General features: G+C 43.5%; 1 protein-coding gene across 9 annotated transcripts in view; it reads right to left on the bottom strand.

The window, feature by feature from the left end:
- Nucleotides 1-24,781, bottom strand: part of Rel (nuclear factor NF-kappa-B family member relish) — a 450,112-nt gene that overhangs the window by 106,730 nt on the left and 318,601 nt on the right. For 8 of the 9 annotated variants that reach the window (XM_075678481.1, XM_075678479.1, XM_075678478.1 and 5 more), the window contains 2 exons: nt 16,794-16,823; nt 3,636-3,755 (listed from right to left, as the gene is read on the bottom strand). In XM_075678481.1, coding sequence (XP_075534596.1) covers nt 3,636-3,755; nt 16,794-16,823 — 150 coding nt within the window. The remainder of the gene's footprint in view (nt 1-3,635; nt 3,756-16,793; nt 16,824-24,781) is intronic. The other variant, XM_075678476.1, reaches the window with a different exon arrangement.

Raw genomic sequence — 24,781 nt, forward strand, 5'->3', positions numbered from 1 at the left:
GAAACTAAAGCTCTACCGAAAGGCAGTGTAGCCGAAGTGGCGAAATTTTTCGTCGAGAACATCCTCCTGCGACATGGTGCTCCAGAAGTCCTCATCACCGACAGAGGAACGGCTTTTACAGCAGAGCTCACCCAAGCGATTCTGCAATAGAGCCAGACAAGCCACAGGAGGACAACTGCCTACCACCCGCAGACGAATGGTCTCACGGAGCGCCTGAACAAAACCCTCGCCGACATGCTAGCAATGTACGTCGACGTCGAACACAAGACGTGGGGTGTGGTCCTGCCGTACGTAACATTCGCTTACAACACGGCAGTGCACGAAACAACACAGATCACCCCATTTAAGCTGGTTTACGGCAGGAACCCGACGACGACGCTCGACACCATGCTGCCGCATGTCACCGCAAAGAGAATCTTGATGTCGCGACCTTTCTCCAGCGCACCGAAGAAGGCTGACAACTCGCCCGCCTACGGATCAAGAACCAGCAGCGTACCGACAGCTGACACTACAACCTCCGACGACGCTTCGTCGAGTACCAGCCCGGTGACCATGTTTGGGTTTGGACCCCTATACGCCGACGAGGACTGAGCGAGAAGCTTTTGCGTCGCTATTTCGGACCGTACAAGATCATCCGACGTATTGGCGCACTGGACTATGAGGTCGTGCCAGACGGCATTTCGCATTCACAGCTCACGAACTGAAATAGTCCACGTTGTGCGACTCAAGCCGTACTACCAGCGTTAATGAACTTTGGGGCTTCGCGTAACTGACCTTTGGACTTTGTTTCTTTTCGTTGTTTTGTTACTTATGTTTAATAAGTTTCCTTTTGTGTTTTGCTCTCTTATATTTGTAGCATCGGCACGATGCTAAGAGGGGGGTATTGACACCTGTACTTATCTTTATCGGGCGACCACGTTTCGCCGCCTAACAAATGTAATCGCACAGCGTGGGAAGCGCCTGCATGTATCCGAAGTTTCTGGAAAGTTATCAATGCTTCTATCTGGCTGTCTGTTGTCGCCGAACCTTGTGTTATCTGATTTCATCGCGTGACGCGAATGGTGTAGAACTTTGTGGAAGGCACGCGGGTCTGAACGATTAGTCTGGAACATTCGACGACTGCTGTATAAAAGCCGACGCGCTTGACCCGCTGATCAGATTTCCGACGATCGCTGACCGTGTTCGCCGCTATCGTTGTGCTATAAGTGTAGCCTGTTTTTGTGGGCACAGGTTCACCCAATAAAAGTTAGTTTTGCCTTTCGCAGTATTGCTACTCTGTCCTTCAACGTCACCAACACGTGACAATACCAACTTGCTCAGGTGTCAGTCGTTATGATTATACTCCTGCGTAACGTGAACCTACAGAAGGTGGTGTTGGTTTCAGCAGCCTACAACATACAAATAAGCACTTTGTACAAGCTATGTGAAGCAGTTTAAAGTTGAACGCCTTTGCAACGAATGCCTCTACAGCAAAATGACCTGTACAATGAAAGACTGACCATGTCCAGGCTGAATTCCTATGTTTCATGTGCATTGTGAATGCCTCTACAATGAAGACACTACAATGAGTTTGCTGCACAACGAAAGAATTCGGTGTTCCCGGCGGATGATTTGTTGCTTTACAACGAATGTCACATAGCAGTTCCACCACTACCCTCCACATTAGTCATCGAAACATGCTCTGTGCCACTACTAACAACTGCACTAGCTATACACTTAACAAGTTGATGTCCGAGGTCTTGCTGCACTGCTTCAGGAATTGCTCGACTCATACACTGCTTGCTGTAAAGTACCGGTGGGTGCGATGGCTGACGAATACATTGCATTTGATGATGAAGTCATGATGATGTCATGTGACATCATTTGATGATGACGTCATAACTGATGACCGACAACGTCTCAAAGTCATCTAGGCTGGAAAGGATGTGAATGTTTACAAAGGCAACAGTGATGATCTTGTAAATGAACCATAAATTTTGATGGAACAGTAGTCAATAACATTATCGGATCATTCGCAGCTTTACTTGCGTAGCTCCTGTCTTTTGCCACTGAGCATGCTGTGAACCTTGATGCAAATAGGTTGGCTGCGCTTGCACATTCTGTCAAATTAATGGTGCACAAAAAATTAGCGACCTATTTCACTAACTCTCTTGAATTCATGCTGGGTAAAGGTTTTATTTTATTTAATATACTGTTGTGTCTCAAAATGGCAACGAACATACATTCCTTAGGTGCTTCCCACCCTTCATTTGCACCGGCCCAGATCGCGATGGGGCCCAACATAAACTGTCACATGCAAACAAAATGAGCTAACTTCAAGACGACAACAACCACTGCACCCTGCGGATGCGGTAATTACCGTGAAGGCCAGTCTCCTGACCCCAACAACCTGATTGCCACCGAGAGCCCACTAAATGATGCAAGGGGCCAACGCCAAGCACTTCCGTGGGAACTGCGTCGACTTGGGTTTCCCAAATTGCCACGGGGGCGATCTTGCAATATTAGAGGCAGAGTCTGGCGGAACAATGTGATGTCATGAGAAGGATTTTGCGAACAATTCGACGATTATGACTGGCCGAGACACAGTCAGATTCCCTATTCTAGCCACCTAGGGAAGACGACTGCTTCAAAAGCGGATACTTTTAGTGCAGTGAGTGTGTCCTGAGGTGTCCTGATGTGTGCACAGATATGTAGTGAGCTCAGGCATTTAAAGTGCTCCCACATGGAGTGGGCCTCCATATCTGCAGCCAGTGTAAATAATGTAAAATAAACCCTTTTCTTTCACTCCTACTTCCAAACGTACTCATCGCTGTGCCTGGAGGATTCCTGGCCTAAACACTACCTTGAGTCGCAACAGTACATACTTAGCCTGCTCTATTGTGAGCGGTACAGTGAACAATGTTTACAACAAGGTGACCTGTGTAATGAAGGATCTTTGAGGTCCCGAGAACTTTGTTGTAAAGGTGTTTGACTCTATACAACAGTAACTGTGGCCAGTATAGCAGCAGGCATTATGAAGGTTTCTTTGCTTTGAAGAGGAGGGTGAGGGAGACAAATTGTGAGAAATAGCACAACTGCGAGTGAGTTCACACAACATTGCATTTGCTCTATCACAGCTAACATCTGCTATATATAAATTTTTAGTCATCTACGAGGTGTCATTACTGTAGGGTGTCATTTAAGGTGAAAATTACTGATGATGGAGCTTCATTTAGACAAAAAGTCCTCTGTAAGGAATTGTCTGTTTGCATGCTGTAGCACTCAGTTGTAAATGTGTCAATGCATAAATTGGCAAAGCTTAGTGGGCAGCACGCTTGGCATCAACCTCCCCTGAAACCCTGCTTACTTCCTGGTGCAAGTGAATTCAGATAAGGTTTGTATCTTAGGTTTGTAGCTGAGTGACTACACATAATTCTGATGTTTCAGTTTGCAATATAAGCGTTTTGCTTTGATGCGTTAGTGGTAAAATGTGCTGCTCCGTGAGTGCTGTATATTATTGTCACCCTGCAACAGTCGCTTCGGCTATTGATAACGGTGAAGTATAAAACTCGTTGGCCAGGTCTAACCAAACCAGCAAGTTAACTTATACTTTCTTCTTACACTACGTACAAAAAGACGGGAACAGGTTCATTTACCTTGGCTGAAATCAAATTCCTGGAGCAGTTGCTCTATTGTGTCAGGATTCAAACTTTCGTACATGTCTTTAACCACGAATTCCCAGGCTTCCTCACTCTCTGGCAGCCACAGGTTCTCCCCTGTACACATGAGGGAGCAGATTCTCAGTTAAGGTGCAGTGCTGATGCACAAGGCAAAATGGCTCAATGAACTAGTCCTGGCTACAGAAGTACCAAGTGCAAGTCAATAGACACACATGACAATGAACACCAGGGACATGCAACTGGTACAGAAATCTACTGAGCCTTGGTGCTACCAACGAATACCAATGATGGTGGAGCCGGGCAAGTAAATGACATCCTGTGCTGCACTTGGCAGGCTCAGACTTGGTCATTTTAGGTTTCTGGCACGAATACTTTGAATAGTGGGTGAAAATGTCAAATTAAATTCTTTACACGATATTCTGCCTTCTGTTTTATTATTTATTGCTTCCCATTTGAAAGAAAGCCACAAAACATAGGAAGCATGAAAGGGCTACCTTGAGCACCACGGCAGCATTTTGAAGAAAAAAAATGAGTGAAAAAAAATTAAGGCAGTACGCGATAAGGAAGGTTGGTATTTCCCCAACTCTCTCTCTCTCAACATAAACCAACTTGCAGCATGGCGCAGCTCATAAACATGCTCCAAGGGAATGCACCTGGCACTCAACCTCTTGACTGGCTGCTGCATTGTAGCTACATGGCATGACGCTGTAAGCAGCCATCACACGAATGTCTGCACCTGGCATACCACAGTAAATCTTACACTGGGAAAAAAAATTAAATAGGACTAGACTGGTAGATTATGTTACAGATTCAGAATTTTCAGTTCCTATTTTTCAAGTGCTCAATTCATATGAATGAACTAAACATTAAGTGAAAGATTATCTCTTGGTTTTTTTGGCAACTACTTTCTTTTACGTAACACTGTCTTTTGATGATGTATTTATATGACTGTTATCTCATTTATTGGGCAAACAGTACAGTATTTCTAGCTATGGTGACATGTCATGACCCTTGCTCACACGCTCTGTCAATTCAAAGTTGCTGTAGTGGCAGGCAATGCAGTAATGATGACATCGAGATTATGCCATCAAGGCACATATGCAACTATGCAACTCAGTGAAGATCTTAATGTAGTGATGAGTATTCCCAAGTAGCAATGTCATGACTGTGGTAAAGTTCACAAGTTCTTTAGTGCATGAAGAGCTACACATTTGGCATTGTATAAAGAATATACTTAATTGTTACGTTAGGTATTTACCAAATGCAAGAAAGTAAGGATGCAGATTCACACTGTCTGACATAGCCATGACTGGCAGAAACCATATTTTTGCATCATCCTTTGCCTGATTGTTACTATTTTATATCTTAAATGGGCACAAATATGGTTTTTGCACTTTACTCGTACAAGCTTTGAAATAAATAAATTGTGAGTACCAAATTTGAACTGCCCAGTATACATACTACCAAAAACTGCGCTGAACTGCTGTGTGCGAGTACCTGCCCGAAAACACCCCGAAAGTGGCGGCACACACTCACCGCAGCTGAATTGCAACCATCCAGGGCATCCTTGCTCTACAATATCCAAACAATAAAAGGGTGCACAACAGATCTCAAGATGGTAAAGTTCTTGACCATAAGACTGAGCCCCTCAAATCCCCTTGTTCTTCTTGCTTATTGCATAGTGAAGGCCTCAAATTTGGCAGTCTTGATGCCCTGATGCCAACTGCCTGCTCCTTAGCTCATGTACCTGCGATGCCTGCGCTTAAAAGGATGTTCCACCACCATGCTGGTGCTAGCCAACAACCCCAGAAATAATGCTGTATGCATACGTAAATACCCATGGCTGCCACGGTAGCTCAACTGGTGAAGCGTCATGTGCGCAATGCAGAGGATGTGGTCCCCCATGCAGCAAGCTATATCTGTGTCTACTTTCATTTCCCTTTATTTCATTATTCCTACATTTAAATTAAGCATAACAGTTAACTTCTCCCATGTTTTCTATGGCTTCTCTGTCGGTTACTACTTGCTATAGTTGTGACTAACAAAAAATTGAGCCCCTAGGATCACTACATTCTTAGCACTGTATTTTGCCACATATTTCAGAGATGGCTATCTGAGAGCTGCTGCTAGTCTCAGAATCTAAATTGGCAAACCTTTAAAGGGGCCCTGAATCACTATTTATTGAAGTTGAGAAACGCATTTCAAGTTCAATTGGACTATATTTCAGAAATACATTGCCGCAAAAAGTTCTTGAATGCTTTCAGCAGAAGCAGAGTTATTGGCAATCAAACACACTGTTTGTGGTGCTTCTGGTCCCTCTTCAATGATTTGCAGTGGCTACGTTGGAACAGGGTGTGCTCACAATGCTTTGCCTACTGATTACAAAGACGGCGCCAAATAAAACAACAGACGAAGGAAGGAGACAGGAGACAACCACGTGGTTGTCTCGTGTCTCCTTCCTTCGTCTGCTGTTTTATTTGGCGCCTTCTCTGTAATCATGCATAACCAACTCGCCCACCAGCACGTGCCCAGTGTTCACCTGCTGAACATCACCGTGGCACACATTTCAAATTTGATTTTGGATGTTCATGAAAACGCCACTATATCCGATTTTGGCGCCTACGACGTGCCACACGTAGCCAAACATGCCAAACGCGGTTGTCCTCGACGAGCCACTGTGCACTCAGCCAGTGGACTGCGGCGTATTTACGCTACACTGCAGCGGCTGCTTTGTGCACGGCCAGGGTGCGTGCTCCTTCCTGGCTGTGCTATGTGGACTGGCTTGCACCAGCTTGACTGACAGACAGTAGCCACATACAACTTGCGCATTTTGAAGCACTATCAATAGCTTGAGCATTACAAATTCTGGCAACGCATCTAACCAGGAGTGCACTGGCAAGCGTGCGTGTGGTCTGGCCTTATGTTTCGCGTGGTTCGAAGCTAGTTGAGTGTTAAAAACTAGGCTAAATCAGCAAGACCCGATGGCTACAGCACCAATAAGCAGGGTGGCCAAAGTTTGATTCATATGCGGGCAGCTGCAGCCAAGCACGAGCAGATGATAGTCAGCTGTTTCTGGAATTGCAAAATTATTATAAAAATTCAAAAGCAGATTTTCGCTTAATTCAGCCTGTTTATTAAACTGAGTCAATAAATATACACAGTAACAGTAGGAGGAAGCGCACTGATCCAAACATCCTTCTTGACTGATGTCAGCTATTGGCCAATAGGAGCCGCACATTGAAATCTGCCACCCTATGAAATAAAGCGTCCAGAAAAGAGTGAGGAGCAGGCTTCTGTTGAAAAGAGAGTGTTTGAGAAAAAGGTGGCTTTGCACTCTACTTGCGAGATCCATGCACCATGCACAAGCGGAAAATTTGGCTGAGATGTTCACAGAAGCATATGCAGTCTGTGGACTCCGTTTTCTCACCAAGCCCGAGGGGTGGTTCAGGGCTCCTTGCACTGCGAGTGGATTCAATCCCACAACTGCAGCATGTATGCCGAATTTACTGTGCACTAATTGCTTCCCTTATTTATCTCATTAGTGTGCACTGGTTGCACTCAGTTTCCAGGAATGTACAGCCACCCTTGGGATTTTTTGGATAATGTTCACTGACACACACCGTATAATGATGCTGTGTCTTGAACAGTAATGAACTTTTCTTTTTAAACGCATACAAAGTGTGTGGAATGTTGAAGCAGGAGGAGACTGCATGCACGAGTGCGACTCCATGAATTCAGGTGCACCACACAGCACTGGCATGCACTGGCATGCTGAAGTGAGAAGTTCATGCCACCGTTTTCATGCCATCCCTCCAGTCATTCTAAAACTTTCTTCAATTAATATTCTTCGTAAAATAGACTACATCACTAAACTTCTGCATGACTATAATTAACATTCATGTAGTGTACTTTTACAGGTTAAAAAAGCAAAGAAAAGACACCTTTGTAATGTTTTCCCTCTCTTATAACAGATACCCATTACTGATGTTCTGTGCAAGTTCAGAAATCAACCGACTTTTATTTTTGTTCCTATTGTAAGCACAAATAAGCGAACAATTTCTTTTGGTGGAGCTGAGAATTATAATGTGCGGTATCATTGGCTCTGCCTTTCCCTCAACCTGACTTTTTCACAGAAGCCTAAGCACATGGAGTGCACGTCACAAGATTTAATGACTTCACTGAGAAAACCCTGTGCATAAATTGGAACAGCAGGTGCCAAGCAAGGAGCAAGTCTATGTTTGCCGAAAAGGACTGCTACAAGCATATTCAGCCATCATGCATTGCACTGTAGCCATAAATCGATGAACTTTTACAGTGTTTGCATTCTAGTGACAAAAAGCATGCTCCTTGGACAGTTGCAAACATGTAGGAATACACTGGCAATACTTTCTGTGTCAATTTGTGCCCAACAGTTCAGCTTTCACTAAAGTGAGCAGAGTGTTTTCACTGCCTACCATGACTGCTCCATCTTGCTACAGTTGACACTTAAAGGTCTACTGCAACAAAACTCTGGATGATGCACAAAGCCTAGTTTGAGATAGCGCAGATGTAAAGAAGCCTCTGTGCAAAATTGGATGTTAGAAATACGACAAGTGTCACAAAAGCAAAAAATAGCCATTCTTGATACAGAAACTGCGGGAAAAAAAAAGGCCACTATCGCTTGCCTAAGTCATGCATGACCTAGAGGATGTGGCTCGTCAGCATGACCTTAGAGATAAGGCAGAGACTGTGGCGCGGTAAAAATCTAGGAGGCATCGTGCTGAGATTTACACCAGTCTAGCCTAGTCTAGTCAAGACTTCTTGACTAGTCAAGCCTAGTCTTGATGCTCTATAAATGATTTAACGTAAATCCATTCGGTTTATCTTTTCTCGATACCACATGACGGACTCCCCAACCTTTATGATGCAACAAAATAATATCCAGGAACTTAAGCTACATCGCAAAATTCTGAGATAAATTTTTTTTTCACTTGAAAAACAACCATCTCGCATTACAATGGGCTCGAAACATCGCCGGAATCATCTTAGGGACCCTGGACTGAGGGTTCCTCCCACACTGCTCTCGCCATTCAGATATTATTAACAAAGATGTTTTACTCTCTCTCGCATTAGACCCTGCTCCGTACATCCAACCTCTGAAGTCACGACTGACTCGAAATCGCCATGCTGAATCGATAACACCATTTAGAACACGTACTAACACATTCAAGTTTTCATTTTTTCCACGAACGATTACAGAGTGGAATGCTTTGCCGCTATGTATGTTTCAAAACAGCGGCTCATTCGAGGCATTGACATCATAATGTGAAGCGCTTTTCTTGTTTTTTCTTGCAAAGGACTGTTTTTCCTAAAGTTTCAATGTTCATAATTGTTTTCACGGCCATAAGGTGCTCATTTATGTGTCATCTTTATGTATATATTATTTTTTTTTCTCTCTTCATGATTTATGATGATTTCTGGTTGATGTTTTGCCAGTGCTTGTGTAAACCTTTTTGATACACCTCCTGCATGGGCCCTAGCTTGGGCCTGCAGTATATTGTAAATAAAAATAAAAATAAATAATACTAGCATTGATTTAACCACTCCTGGTTGGGCCTGAATAGGGCCTGCAGTATTTGTAAATAAATAAATAGCGACAACCACCGGGTGCACATGTCGTGTGCTTAGATGCTCTTTGAAGGCTGCTAATAAAAAAAATATGCAATCACCAGCCCTACAGCTTTGTCCAGGTTGGTTTAGTGGGAAACAAATAACAAATTTAGCCAAAGTGAAATTTCACTGCAGTCAACCTTCAAGCTCAGCAGAACATATTTGACTTAAAGCGCAATTAACTAGGACACAAGAAGGAAAACCAGACAGGACGAGTGCTACTTCAAACTAATGTTTATTCTTGGAAAAATATGCCTATTTATCAGTTGACACAAGTCCAAAGCAATGTATACCATTGTGTAAGCACACTTCAAACCACCCATAAAGTTTACGAGAGTTGTAAAAGTTATTTGTGACATGGCAGAGGCTCATAAAAAACCACAAAAAACCAACAGCTCCAAAAGTGTAAGACATAGAAATAAGCTCTGGCTCGGGCCTTTATCATATGGGCACTAATAATGTTGGATTTGCAGCGAAAAATGACTTATCAACATATGCTACTTCTCTTATATGAAGGTTCATCAAGGGCTGTGGAACCACACGTGGAACCATTTTTGGGAATGTAGGAGGCCTCTACAACTCCCTAGTTGTCCTCTATTTGTCAACCCTATTAAATGAAAACAACAGAGCATGGATGGTCAGGTCAAAAAACTTCGCGAAGCAGGGTACCCTGAAGCTGTTATTACAACAGCCAGTTTGAAGTGCCTCAAGGCCATTAAGGTAGGAGCGGAGTGTACACCAAAGGAAAGGGTAGAGAACAGAAATAAGTATGCAGCAATACCGTATATTCGTGAGCCTTTACATCGCCTAAAACAAGTGGCCTCCTGCTATAATGTTGATGTTGTTTTCGCTGCTAATACCTACGCAACAAGCTAGGCACTATTTGTCCAGCTCTTCTAAAGTGCATGCACAGGAAGGGAATGCTAAAACAAGCTCAGTGTACCATGTGACACGGCACAGCCTTTGTTCCTGGTGCCTGCAGTGCTGTGTACTACATTCCTTTTCTATGTGGATGAAAATACATCAGACAGACAGGGTGCTGCCTAAACATCAGAGTGAGAGAACATCACAGCTTCCTCAAAGAGTCACCATATTAGGATTTTGCCATACCCTGCCGACAATGCGAATGTGAACCCATTCTGCAAGGCAATTCACTCCTTTTCTGGCATTGAGATAGGATAACAAGGGAGGTTGTAGAGGCTTTCTAGATTTAAAAAATGATTCCATGTGTCTAAGTCAGCCCTCGATGAACCTTCACACAAGTAGTATACCTTGATAAGTTGTTTCTTCCTGCAAATCCAGCATTATCAGTACCCACATGATAAAGGTCCGAGCCAGAGCTAGTTTCTATAAGTCTTGCACTTTTGGAGCTTTTGGTTTTTAGTGTTTTTATGAGCATAGCCAAGCGCTGGATTAAGGGGGGGGGGGGGTGCTAAGGGGGCTGCAGCCCAGGGCCTCACCTCGGACAGTAGGAGAAGGGGGCCCATTTATTCTAACCTGCTTAGTGTGTGGAACCATGGGAAAAGGAACTTCGAGCGACACGTACGAAGCGATAAAACCAGAACGAGCAGACGGGGCCCCCCGCCTAACGTAACAGCATGCGTTTAGGCTGATCATTTGGGGAGAGCTTGTCGAGATGCAAAAAACAGGAATCCCCCGCCACCTCGGCGGCGCCCTCTTTCTTACGAAGGGAGGTGCGTTTGCTTGGAAGAGTTTTCGTGGTTTCCTGTCAGTCCGTCTGTACAGTGCTGTCCGGACATGAGGGGCAAGGGGGAAACACCTAAAACATGTAATGTGGGATGAGGACCTAAATCTCCTTTGCCCCTCATCACCACCCCGCCACCTTCCACCGTTCAAATAGTTCCGCCGCTGTCCTTCTCATAGAAAGGATGTGCTGCAGCACCCAACAGTGCCTCCCACTGGACTTTTCTTTACCGTGATGGTAATTTGGGCAGGGGAGGATGAGTCCGATAGCAGATGGTGATGAGTCTGATGGCAGAGTCGAGGCAGGAAAGAAAAGAAAACGTCACAGATGCTTTTGTCCGCGTGCCGTGGGGCATGGAATGTTCACTGTTCGGGCTAGGGTTGTGTAAGAGTGAAGGGGGAAGTTGGAGAGCTGAACACAAAGGCCTGTCTCCAGGGCCTATTCCTGCCTAGTGGCTGGGCACTTTAGCACGTGCTTGATGTAAAAAGTAGGTCCGACTGGCCGCCGAACTTTCCAGAAACAAGTAGAAAACGATGACTCAGAGGCGACGGAGGGTGCGTAACTTCGCCCGTGCTAGGAGTCGCCCTCTCCCCTTCGTTCTCGCGCTCAGCGTCGACGGGGCGAAAGAAAACTTGAGAACCTCCCAGAACAGACAATTGCTCCTAGCCAATAAGAAGACGAGACCAGAACGGGAGGAGGAGTGAGTTTTGTACGGAGAAGGAGGGAATTTGTACAGGGAACTCTATGCATATGTGAATGCCTGCTTTGGTGACAGACAGACGCGGCGCGCGTCTATAAAAAGACGGTTGATCGCGGGCTGCGATTCAGCCCTGAGCCGCCGGTTAAGCTTGCATAAGCCCGCCCGCTGAGGAGCTCCCGGGGGACGCATCATTCTCGGCCAGCCACGGACCATCCAGGCAGCGTGCGCCAGTCATCGGGACGGCCACCACTGGACACCTGCAGTCGCGTCGGACTGACGAAGTGCCCGGTGAACAATTAGCATCCATTCATACGAAAATGCTCGGTCGGAAGCATCAAAGTGGTGCGTCTAAACGAAAGGTGAACTTAGAAAGAGAAGAGCTTGAAAAGAAGCTACCAAAGATGACAAAGTACCTACTGAATGCAGCTTCTGCGGAGCAGTATGATCGCTCTACCCAGAGTCTGTGTCAAACTCCCAATAGTACTGACTGTGCTTCTGTGGAGGACTTGCCAACTCCATCACCATGGTTTCCTGGCAAGAAGCAAGGTTTGACTCATCTTGGATGTCTGGATCCTGTGAAAACGGTGCTAACCTCGGTCGTCCATATTTCTGAGCAACCGATGCTAACTGAGCCCTGTCCTGTTTCTGAGTCAGCAATGTCAGTGCTACTCGGCCGGGCCCCTGCCACAGAGCTCCAGGTGCCCGGTCCACCACGCCCAATTTCTACTACTGCTGATCAACAGGTGCCAAACCTCCCCGATGAGCATCCTACTGACGAGCACCAGGAAACAACACTCCAAGAACCGACTCACTTGTTTCCTGTCAGTTTGGCTTCAAATAATGTTCCCACCCACAAATTGTGCTTTGAGAGGACGAATGAGACAGCTTCTCGTTGTGGCAACAGAGAAGTACAGACACCCCCGCAGCAAGAGGTACATTGCGAGATTCTCCGAAGTGACCCTGCTAAGTGGCCCGACGTTATTACTGACAGCTTTCGGAGTGTATGCCTTGAGAAAGGGCCATTGTATTTTCAAGATCGGGCAGAAAATTTTTTGCCTTCCAAAAGGCAATACAAAACTCAGAAACGCTATATGTCATCTCATCTTGCGTACGAGCGACACTGGTTAATGTACTCGGAGTCCAAAGGTTCTGTTTGCTGTTTTATGTGCAAACTATTTTCGATTTCAAGCAACCCCAGTGCTTTCACCACGCACAGCTTTTCTGATTGGAAAAGAGTAGAAGAAAAGGTTTGCGCACATGAAAATAGCGTCGAGCACCGGAACTACGTGGCAGCATGGCTCGCCTGCTCTAACTCGAGCAGCACAATTGACAAGGAGCTGGTTAAGCATCTTGGCACTGTGACCGCCTACTGGACAGAGTTGTTGAAGTGCGTAGTCGTAGTTAAGCTTCTAGCTGAGCGCAACCTAGCGTTTAGGGGCAATGAGGAGATTTTTGGTACACCGAGAAATGGCAATTATATGGGAGTGCTTGAGGCCATTGCCAAGTTTGATCCCTTTCTAGAGAAGCACATCAAACACTACGGGAACAAAGGAAAAGGTCACCTATCATATCTGTCAAAAACTATTTGTGATGAATTCATCGAGCATATGGCAAAGGCTGTCAAGGAACGTCTCGTCGACGAAGTGAAACACGCAAAATACTTCCCTTTAACTGTTGATTCGACTCCAGACCTTACTCACGTTGATCAGCTGTCAGTCGTTTTACGATACTTTTTATATGAGCAAGTGTACAAATGCTTTCTTGGATTTGTCCCAATTGAATCGCATACCGGCTTGTATCTTTTCGATACCGTGACGTCCCTCTTGAGGACCAGTGGCATCTCAATTGATGATTGTAGGGGCAAGCTTATCATAATGCAAGTAATATGTCAGAAAAATACAAAGGACTGCAAGCTCAAATCAGACACCTGAACGAATTGGCAGTCTACGTCCCGTGTGCTGGTCATTCACTGAACTTAGTTGGCGCGTCTAGCGTTGACAGTTGCCTTGAGGCAGTCAAATTTTTCACTGTAATTCAGAGACTGTATGTGTTCTTTGCTGCCTCACCTAAGCGATGGAGGTATTTAGTAAAGCAATGAAGGGGGCTAGTTGGTGAATGTTCATGGTTATATTGCGCTTAGTTTACAGTGACGATATTAGGGACGATTAGGAATTCTTTGCGACCAGTCTTTGATACCTTGGAAGAGAGAGCACGCACACTAAGTACCAATCAATGTTATTAGAATGAGGGCAAACGCATCGCTTTGAGTAAGCACCCGTACGGAAAAAGCGATAGTGCGCTACAAGGTAGAAAAAAGTTTATCCTAAAGACCTACAATGTTGTACTTGACAGTCTAGGCTCTGCTTTGCGATTGCAAAAGGCTACCTACACTGAACTCTGCGAAAGGTTCGGATTCTTAAAATTGCTGACAGAAGTTGGGAGCGAGGCCTCTCTGGCACAGCAGGCTGAGAAGTTGGTGAAAACCTACAAAAATGATTTGAACCCAGCATTTTCCACTGAAATCGTTCAGTTTGCGAACTTTCTGCACAACTCTGTGTGCCAGGACACGAGTTTCCTGGGAATAATGAAGTTGCTGCACAAAAGAAAGTTTATTGATGTGTTTCCGAACCTTTGTTTTGCTTTGCGAATGTACTTAATCATACCCGTGGCAGACTGTGAGACCGAACGATCGTTTTCCAAGTTGTCGCTGATAAAAAATCGCCTTTGTTCGAGCCTCCTTGACGACACGGTGAACTCGCTTGCTATCATGTCCCTTGAAAGCGACCTCCTCCGCGATCTTTCCTTCGAACAGACTACGTATATCCGATTTCACCAAAGCGAAGGCGCGAAAGATGCTATTTTAAAAGAGGACTGTTTGCGCTATACATGAATAGTTGCAATAATTTCATTGTGCCGCCTCCCAGCCTCCACGTTGCCATTGAAACGCTTGGGCAGTGTAATTCAAGATATGCAAACCTTCGTTGTTCGTCTCTTGTTTGCTCTTCTTGTGGTATTTAACATGCTTATAAAGAACTGTATTTCTGTTGTTTTTGATAGTGCCACAATTATTTGGTGTCGTCCTTGCTAGTCTTACCTTTGAGAGGAAGCTTTAGCTCGGGCCCAACTCCGACGCGGCCAATTCAAATACATGTAAAACGCAAAAACGTTTTTCCGAGATAACCCCTGGACCCATTTAATGAAATTTGTTGCATTTGAGAGAGAAAGTTAAATTCTAGTGACTGTTGGAAGTGGAATTTCGATTTAGGGCCTGAATTTTGTTACAAGAATTTCAAAAATTTGGAAGTTCGAAAAAAATAGAAGCACGAAGTTTAAAAATTCATAGCTCTGCATCAAGAACAGATATTGTGGTTCTGTGAACGGCATCCATTAGATCATTGAAAGCAGACAAATTTGATATGTCATTTTACATATTACATGAATTTTTTTACGTTGCTTACAAGGGTTCTGCAAAAGCTGTATTTACATGTTATTAAATTTTTTAGGATTCATGTGTAACATATCAATTTTGTCCGCTTGAGATGTACTATCAAATGCAATTCACAAAATTGTGGTGTCGTTTTTCGTTAATGAGCAACAGAGTTGTTAACTTCATAGTTTCGTTTATTTTGCCAATTTTTAATAAAAAATTTACGACCAAAATCGAAAATTCGAAACCAACAGTCACTAGATTTTAAGTTTTTCTTTTAAATGCAACAAACCTCATCAAATTTGGTGCAGTGGTTGCCAAGAAAAGCGAATTCTCCTTTTACATGTATTTAGATAGGAGCACCCGAGCTAAAGCTTCCTCTTAACGAAAATATTTTCAAATAATGTTTTGTAATTACAGTTGGTAATTTTCATCTGTACTCTAGTGCATTTTGATGGTGTTTGTATTGCCTTAAGTATTGTATATATCTATTGCATATTTATAGAGTAACATGTATAACGATTACTGCAGTCTAATGCTTGAATTTTAATAAAGAATGTTTTGGATACAATCAGGCGTCTCCTCACGGGATTAAACTTAGTGATGCAAACAAAGCCTAGCTTCAGAAGGATCGACATCTGAGCTGTGTTGTCTTTCATACGTTCTGGTTCGTCTCGAGTGCACTAAACTTTTCCTTAAAGCCTAGCTTTTGCTGAAAACAGAATGCAGACTATTCACAAAGTGAACATATGTGATGGTGTTTACAACAGCACGCATTTCAAGCAAGTTTTGTTGTTTTCCTTATAATAATAACAATAATAATAATCCCACTGATCTCACTTCATTCTTTTTAATTTGGTGGAATTAAAATGAAACATGGCATATTTCCAGTATCGTAGCAGGCGACAGGTATAGGGAAAGGGGGGCCTGCATGCGCATGGCCCCCATTTTTCTTAATCCGGCCCTGGCATAAGTCTAACAACTTTTGTAAACTTGTTGAGGAATTAGAGCGCACTTGCACAATGATGTACTTGGCTTTTGAGCTGTGTCAACTGGTAAATAGGCATGTTTTTCCAAGAATAAACTTTAGTTTGGAGTAGAACTCATCCTGTCTGGTTTTCCTTCTTGTGTCCTTGTCTATTGTGCTTTAAGTCAAGTGCTAAGTCTTACAAACTCGCCCAAATTTCAGTTCTTGTCAGCAGAACACTCTAGGACATCATGCTTCAGGTGATTTAGAGTGTATCAGTAGAGTGCAATCAGTACACACTCCTTTACCTACAAGTGCTTGCAGTAGCCGTCACCAAGTGATTGTTACTTCACATTTTTCCTGACAAACTCAGTAAATGGTTAGTTCCAGTAAATTGCTGCTGGCTTAGCATTCTGCTCTTTTGAAAATGTGTGCCAACTTAAGGGTTAAACAGATCTAGGGCGAGCCCCGTAAAAATGCTTCACTGAAACACCTACAATGCAGCAAGCATTTTGCAGGAGAGTAAAACATATTTCTATATCAACTTTTACATATCACTGTTATATGTGAAATGTAAGATGGTACATACAGTGTGCATCTGATGATGTACCAGTGTTTTGAGTACTTCTCATGGGCTATATTTCTTTTAAAATATATGTGTAAGCATGCCAACATTGCATACATACCTAACACAGCATTCAGTGGTGCTGAAGTTTCTGTAAATAGAGAAAAGAACACAGTCTTGCAGCAAAGGTTTTAATTTCTGCCAGAATACCTGCTGCTTCTCAAGGTGCTCTTTAATGACCGGAGGCAACAAAAATAAAAATATTTAGCTAACAAAGTGCTTGGTGTATTTAGCTACTAAATGCAAGCTTGATGGAATTGTGTACAAGCATGCTGCATCTTATTATTTGACTCATTGATTATTTTAATGATCTGATTATCTGAATGTCAGCATTAACACCCACCTTAGGATAAGTAGTCTATTACAATATCTTATCAGCATGCTCGCTCCCGTTTTCCAGCGTATCTGTTTCTCAACTGTTTTTTCGACATGCTATCTTTGGCAAGAACCACTAGCCCATAGGAAGACACCGACACATGAGAACAGACTCTGGTTTTGTGCATATAGATGAATGAGCGTAGTGAGACCACAGGCTCATCGAACCATACACATATGCAAAATCATTAATTCTTGCAACAACAGAAAAATGGGGCGTGCAAATGTAAAGCGGTACCTTGCTGATGGGGCCGCTTTGCAACTGCAGCATCCCACCTGCTTTGATTCGCTCAGAGAAAGGTCATACATTCTCTGGTTAAAAGGTGAGTTAAAAGGTGAGAATGCATCAGTGGAATATTGCTGCTACAAAATATGACCTTGTAACTATTATTTTTCCTTGAATTACATTTTGTTATCATTTTGTTGTGCTGAGTGGCCAAATCTCGCAGTAAAACTGAGGTGGCGAGTGAACAATAGCATATGAAATGAATGGGCAAATAAATGTACAAATATCTGGGCACATAACAACAACCGCAAATATGGTGGCTAGAAGCATCACCACACCTCGTACAGAACCAATAGTCATGTGCCAATGATGTCAAAGTGGTACCTTAAGGGATGTTGATGGGAGGTTAGTTAACATCCAGTAGATGAAATTGCAGTTATTACTATCACAACATAGATAAAATAAACCAGCATCCTGTACTGGCAACAGCAGCTTTGGTGCCATTTTAGAGCCACTTTACTCTGCATGAGAACTGTGCAGAAACCTGGGTATATGTTACAATTTGGTGGCAAGATGTCGCCAGGTGTCAACCAAATGACTGCGCCAAAGACAAGGCTGACCTATAGCCTGCAGTATTACAGTATTGTCTAAACTACCTGCTTAGAACCCACACAGTGGTCAGTATATTACCAAAATAAAACCAATTTACCAACATGACTAACTACTTAATTGACAATTTTGCATTTTGGATTCAATTCCACACACTTGCCTACACAGTGGTACCATTTAGAGCAGATGAGTAGCAAATGGCGAAAATTTAAATTTGTTGCAGATGAACTCACTTCTCAGCGCAAACAGCACTGCTGTTCCAGCTGTGAAATTGTGTTTCTGTGAAACATGTCCTCAAGTGGACAAAATTTATGGAACTTAATGGAAAAATTTACTCTCTGCCTGAAATGTGTGCCACAGCCTCAGTGAAACAGAAGTCTACCTGTTGACCGAAGTCATTAGAACTGAGCTACCAATATTCAAAATCCTGTTTGTTGTGTATTCCATCGCCATCATCCACACACACAGGGTTTGTACAGCCCATTCGACTCAAAATTCAAGGACAATTCAATCGTATCATAAGAAGCCAACAAACAAGGTCACCAAGGACAACACAGGGGAAATTGCTTGTACTTACAAACTGAAATAAAGAAATTATAAATTAACGAAATTGAAAGTGGATGAAGAAACAGCCTGCCACAAGTGGGGAACGATCCCACGGCTTTGCATTACGCGTGCGATGCTCTACCGAGGCGCTGTCTTCCTATCCACTTTCTGGGTTATTTATGTGTTGCTACTGCAACTAACCCTGGGAGTGTTAGCCTGCGCAACACTCACAAACCTTGGTGGCGGATGCATCCTTTCTGCCACAGGTGTCACGAGTATGTGATCTTTTTGGCTGAAGGCAACTGGTCAAAAAACCCACACGTGCTAACTGAAGGCATCAATGTTGCCGGTTTCAAGACCCTTGTTTTGCAATGAACCAGAAGAAAGGGAAACACTTATGCCTTCAGGTAGCATGTGTGCGTTTACTGACCAGTTGCCTTTACCCAAAAAGATCACATACTCGAGACATGTGTAGCAGAAAGGATATTCTACATATTTGGATGTCCCCCCTCCCACTTTATTTCAATTAGTAAATACAAGTAATTTCCCCTGTGTTGTACTTGGTGTCTTTGTTTGTTGGCTTCTTATGATATGATTAATGAAAATCTGGCCTCTGGATAAATTCCCTTTCTTCTCGTTCAAGGACAATTCATGGATTTTAAGGATGCTGAAGGCCAAAATTCAAGGAGGGGTAAGCGAACCTTATTTATACACATACACTGAAAAAAAATTGAAATCTCCTTCTCATTGGAATCTTCTTGAATTGGAATCTCCTTCTCAGCTGCAATTTCTTGCAGCTAAGCAGCTGCCGAGTTGGCCACATGCATCGAGCTTTTCAGGCTGCTTTTCCAGGTTGACTTTCTAAGTGTAATGATTTCAATTACCTTGTGGCATTATGGTTAGTAGTGTCCGACTTAAGCCCCCAAATTAAGATATAGATCACTATATATAGGTATATAAGATATAAGGGTGCAGCGGTGGCGTAGAGGTAGAGTATCCGCCTCGCATGCATGAGGACCGCGGTTAAAATCCCGGTGCCGCGCAATTTTCCACCGCATTAAAAGAAAAAAGATCCGCGTGTTTATAAAATTGCATAAACAGGCCTGGAGTGCGGCCTGATCCCGGTGACCAGAACCAGTAATGCACTCCCTCACCAGAGCAAGATTGGCCACCATCGTGCAGTACTTGGCCACAACTTCCTATATGAATACAACAATCAAACCACAGCCTTCAGTCCCCAGCGGCTGCAAAGCAACTGAACCACAACGGCGGTCAGACCTGCGACGCAGCAGAGGGTGCTAAGAATACCTGGGTCCGAAAAGGCCGCCATTGGAATCTGAACCTGGCAATGTTTAACGCTAGAACATTATCTAGTGAGGCGAGTCTAGCAGTGCTATTGGAGGAATTAGAGGACAGTAAATGGGATATAATAGGGCTCAGTGAAGTTAGGAGGACAAAAGAAGCATATACAGTGCTAAAAAGCGGGCACCTCCTGTGCTACTGGGGCTTAGCGGAGAGACGAGAACTAGGAGCTGGATTCCTGATTAATAAGAATATAGCTGATAACATACAGGAATTCTATAGCATTAACGAGAGGGTGGCAGGTCTTGTTGTGAAACTCAATAAGAGGTACAAATTGAAGGTCGTACAGGTCTACGCCCCTACATCCAGTCATGGTGACCAAAAAGTCTAAAGCTTCTATGAAGACGTGGAATTGCCAATGGGTGAAGTCAAAACAAAATACACTATACTGATGAGTGACTTCAATGCCAAGGTAGGCAAGAAGCAGGCTGGAGACGAACCAGTGGGGGAATATGGCATAGGCTCTAGAAATAGCAGGAGAGAGTTATTAGTAGAGTTTGCAGAACAGAATAATATGCGGATAATGAATACCTTCTTCCGCAAGCGGGATAGCCGAAAGTGGACATGGTGGAGCAAGAATGGCGAGACTAGAAATGAAATGGACTTTATACTGTGCGCTAACCCTGGCATCATACAAGATGTGAACGTGCTGGGCAAAGTGCGCTGCAGTGACCATAGGATGGTAAGAACACGAATTAGCCTAGACCTGAGGAGGGAACGAAAGAAATTGGTACATAAGAAGCCGATCAATGAGTTAGCGGTAAGAGGGAAAATAGAGGAATTGCGGATCAAGCTACAGAACAGGAAGGCTTTAACTCCGGAAGAGGACCTTAGTGTTGAAGCAATGAACAAAAATCTTATGGACATCATTAAGGAGTGCGCAATAGAAGTAAATGGTAACTCCATTAGACAGGGTACCAGTAAGCTATCGCAGGAGACGAAAGATCTGATCAAGAAACGTCAATGTATGAAAGCCTCTAACCCTACAGCTAGAATAGAATTGGCAAAACTTTCCAAGTTAATCAACAAGCATAAGACAGCTGACATAAGGAAGTATAATATGGATAGAATTGAACATGCTCTCAGGAAAGGAGGAAGCCTAAAAGCAGTGAAGAAGAAACTAGCAATAGAGAAGAATCAGATGTATGCGTTAAGAGACAAAGCCGGTAATATAATTACTAATATGGATGAGATAGTTCAAGTGGCTGAGGAGTTCTATAGAGATTTATACAGTACCAGAGGCACCCACGACGATAATGGAAGAGAGAGTGGTGTAGAGCAATTTGAAATCCCACAAGTAATGCCGGAAGAAGTAAAGAAAGCCTTGGGAGCTATGCAAAGGGGGAAGGCAGCTGGGGAGGATCAGGTAACAGCAGATTTGTTGAAGGATGGTGGGCAGATTGTTCTAGAAAAACTGGCCACCCTGTTTATGCAATGCCTCATGACTTCAAGCGTACCAGAATCTTGGAACAACGCTAACATAATCCTAATCCATAAGAAAGGGGATGGCAAAGACTCGAAAAATTATAGACCGATAAGCTCACTGTCTGTTGCCTACAAAGTATTTGCTAAGGTAATTGCAAATAGAATCAGAAACACCTTAGACATCTGTCAACCAAAGGACCAGGCAGGATTACATAATGGCTACTCAACAATAGACCATATTCACACTATCAACCAGGTGATAGAGAAATGTGCAGAATATAACCAACCTTTATATTTAGCTTTTATTGATTGCGAGAAAGTGTTTGATTCAGTCGAAGCTTCAGCAGTCATGGAAGCATTACGGAATCAGGGTGTAGACGAGCCGTATGTAAAAATACGGAAAGATATCTATAGTACCTTCACATCCACCGTAGTCCTCCATAAAAAAAGAAACAAAATCCCAATAAAGAAAGACGTCAGGCAGGGAGATACGATCTCTCCAATGCTATTCACAGCGTGTTTACAGCAGGTATTCAGAGACCTGGATTGGGAAGAATTGGGGATAAGAGTCAATGGAGAATACCTTAGTAACTTGCGATTCGCTGATGATATTGCCTTGCTTAGTAACTCAGGGGACCAACTGCAATGCATGCTCACTGACCTGGAGAGGCAAAGCAGAAGGGTGGGTCTAAAAATTAATCTGCAGAAAACTAAAGTAATGTTTAGCAGTCTCGGAAGAGAAGAGCAGTTTACGATAGGTAGTGAGGCACTGGAAGTGGTAAGGGAACACATCTACTTAGGGCAGGTAGTGATCGCGGATCCAGATCATGAGACGGAAATAATCAGAAGAATAAGAATGGGCTTGGGTGCGTTTGGCAGGCATTTTCAGATCATGAACAGCAGGTTGCCATTATCCCTCAAGAGAAAAGTCTATAACAGCTGTGTCTTACCAGTACTCACGTACGGGGCAGAAACCTGGAGGCTTACGAAAAGGGTTCTACTTAAATTGAGGACGACGCAACGAGCTATGGAAAGATGAATGATGGGTGTAACATTAAGGGATAAGAAAAGAGCAGATTGGGTGAGGGAAGAAACGCGAGTTAATGACATCTTAGTTGAAATCAAGAAAAAGAAACGGGCATGCGCAGAACATGTAATGAGTAGGGAAGATAATTGATGGTCATTAAGGGTTACAGACTGAATTCCAAGGGAAGGGAAGCGTAGCAGGGGGCGGCAGAAAGTTGGGTGGGCGGATGACATTAACACGTTTGCAGGCATGGCATGGCCCCAATTAGTACATGACCGGGGTTGTTGGAGAAGTAAGGCCTGCAGTGGGCGTAACCAGGCTGATCATGATGATGATGAAGATATAGGTCATGTTCAAGCAGAATGGCTGAAACTTGCTTTCCACCATGCCTTTATAAAGCCTAGGGCTCTAAGATGGAACCATGATGGCTTCGGTGTGAACCAACTAGCAAAACAAAATGGTGACACAGCTTGGTCACTTGATCTGGCTTTGTCTAGCTCCACAATGGCAACAGTGATTAAAACAAGCCTGCCTTTGGTGGCTGTAGACATGCTGCATTGCAATTTTTCAGTGATACTCTTAAAAGAAAATATCTAGAATTGTTTCCCAATAGAAAGTTTAAAAGAAAATAAGTTCTAGGCAAAGTTTATTACTCTGAATGTTCAAAAGGCACCCGCAACCCTAGTTTTCAAGGAATCCAAGAAGTACACTTATGTTCAAGCAGTTCTGAGGGCCCTTGGATCTGCTTTTCTAAATTCAAGTTTTTCCAAGGTTTTCAAGGACGTGTATGAATCCCGGCTCTGTAGTAACAACGCCCTGACCAGTGCTAACTGTGCAGCAAATTGTGTCCTTTGCATGTCCAGGAGGCTGGTTGCAGTGCTCTGCCTGCTTTTAATGACAGTTGACAAAATTGGCCTTTTTCTCATTTCCTTCATAGTCCGTTTTCATTGTATGGTTGCAACTTAATAAAATATTGAGCCCCTTGGCCCTCCTTATTCTTCTTGCTCAGTGCAACACTTGTACCACGTTGCAAACAGACGTGAAGGCAGCGCACCAGCATCAACACACGTAGCATGCATGACAAGCAGATGGTATACATTCATAAGTTTCACCTGCTTCGAAGCTAGTCGAGTGTTAAAAACTAGTCAAAATTAACGAGACCCGATGGCTACAACGCCGATAAGTAGGGGAGTTTAATTCTTATGCGGGTGGCTGCGGCCAAGTATGAGCAGACGATAGCTTTTTCTGGAATCAAGAAATTATCAAAATTAAAAAGCAAATTTTCACTTACTTCAGCCTGTTTATTAAACTGTGTCAATAAATATACACAGTAACCGTAGGAAGAAGCGCACTGATCCAAACATCCTTCTTGATTGATGTCAGCTATTGGCCAATAGCAGCCACGTAAGGGAATCTGCCACCCTATGAAATAAAGCATCCAGAAAAGAGTGAGGAGCAGGCTTCTGTTGAAAAGAGAGTGTTTGAGAAAAAGGTGGCTTTGCACTCTACTTGCGAGATCCATGCACCATGCACAAGCGGAAAATTTGGCTGAGATGTTCACAGAAGCATATGCAGTCTGTGGACTCCGTTTTTTCACCAAGCCCGAGGGGTGGTTCAGGGTGCCTTTAACTGCGAGTGGATTCAACCTCAAAACTGCAGCATGTATGCTAAATTTACTGTACATTAATTGCTTCCCTTATTTATCTAATTAGTGTGCACTGGTTGCACTCACTTTCCAGGAATGTACAGGCACCCTTGAAATTTTTTTGGATAATGTTCACTGAAACACACTGTATAATGGTGCAGTGTCTTCAACAGTATTGAATTTTTATTTTTAAGCTGTACGCATCCAGAGCAGATGGTATGCATTCATAAGTTTAGCATGGTAACTTGTAAAACAGTTTTAAAGGAGGACATTGTGGGAAAACAATAAAGCGTCGGACCAGAATTTGCAGAACGATTTTGAAGATCAGTGTGCTTGCTAGGCACAAAAAGATGGCTTAGAGAAAAACGCAGCAGATCCAACGAGTTGGAATCTAATACAGAAAAGCTTTGTGTGAGTGCATAAAGAGTCGAAGCATGAATACACACACGCATGCAGACACACGTGCGGGTGCAAATTATACCAAGGCTTTTGTTAAGTGCAGTTGCGCACTAGTACTAGCCAGTACGATGGACGCCTTCAATGCATTATGGTTTCAAAGGCAGCATGAACATACGTACATAGCGCAATTCGAATTCATTTTATTCACAAAAACTTACTTCCTCATTACTGTGCAGCTATGGATGTGCAAAGATGAGCTTTCTGGTTTTTTTTTTCTTTCACTCACACGGCTTGTGTCGGCGCTGCCATGGATGGATGTTATGAGCGTCCCCTTTGGAATGGGGCGGTGGGTTGTGCCACCAAGCTCTTGCTGCTGTGCTGCCTAATGTTCTACTGAGGTTAAAAAAATAAAAGAACCCCACGATGAATGCCCTT

This window comes from Dermacentor variabilis, unplaced genomic scaffold (assembly GCF_050947875.1).
Source record: "Dermacentor variabilis isolate Ectoservices unplaced genomic scaffold, ASM5094787v1 scaffold_23, whole genome shotgun sequence".
Lineage (NCBI taxonomy): Eukaryota > Metazoa > Arthropoda > Arachnida > Ixodida > Ixodidae > Dermacentor > Dermacentor variabilis.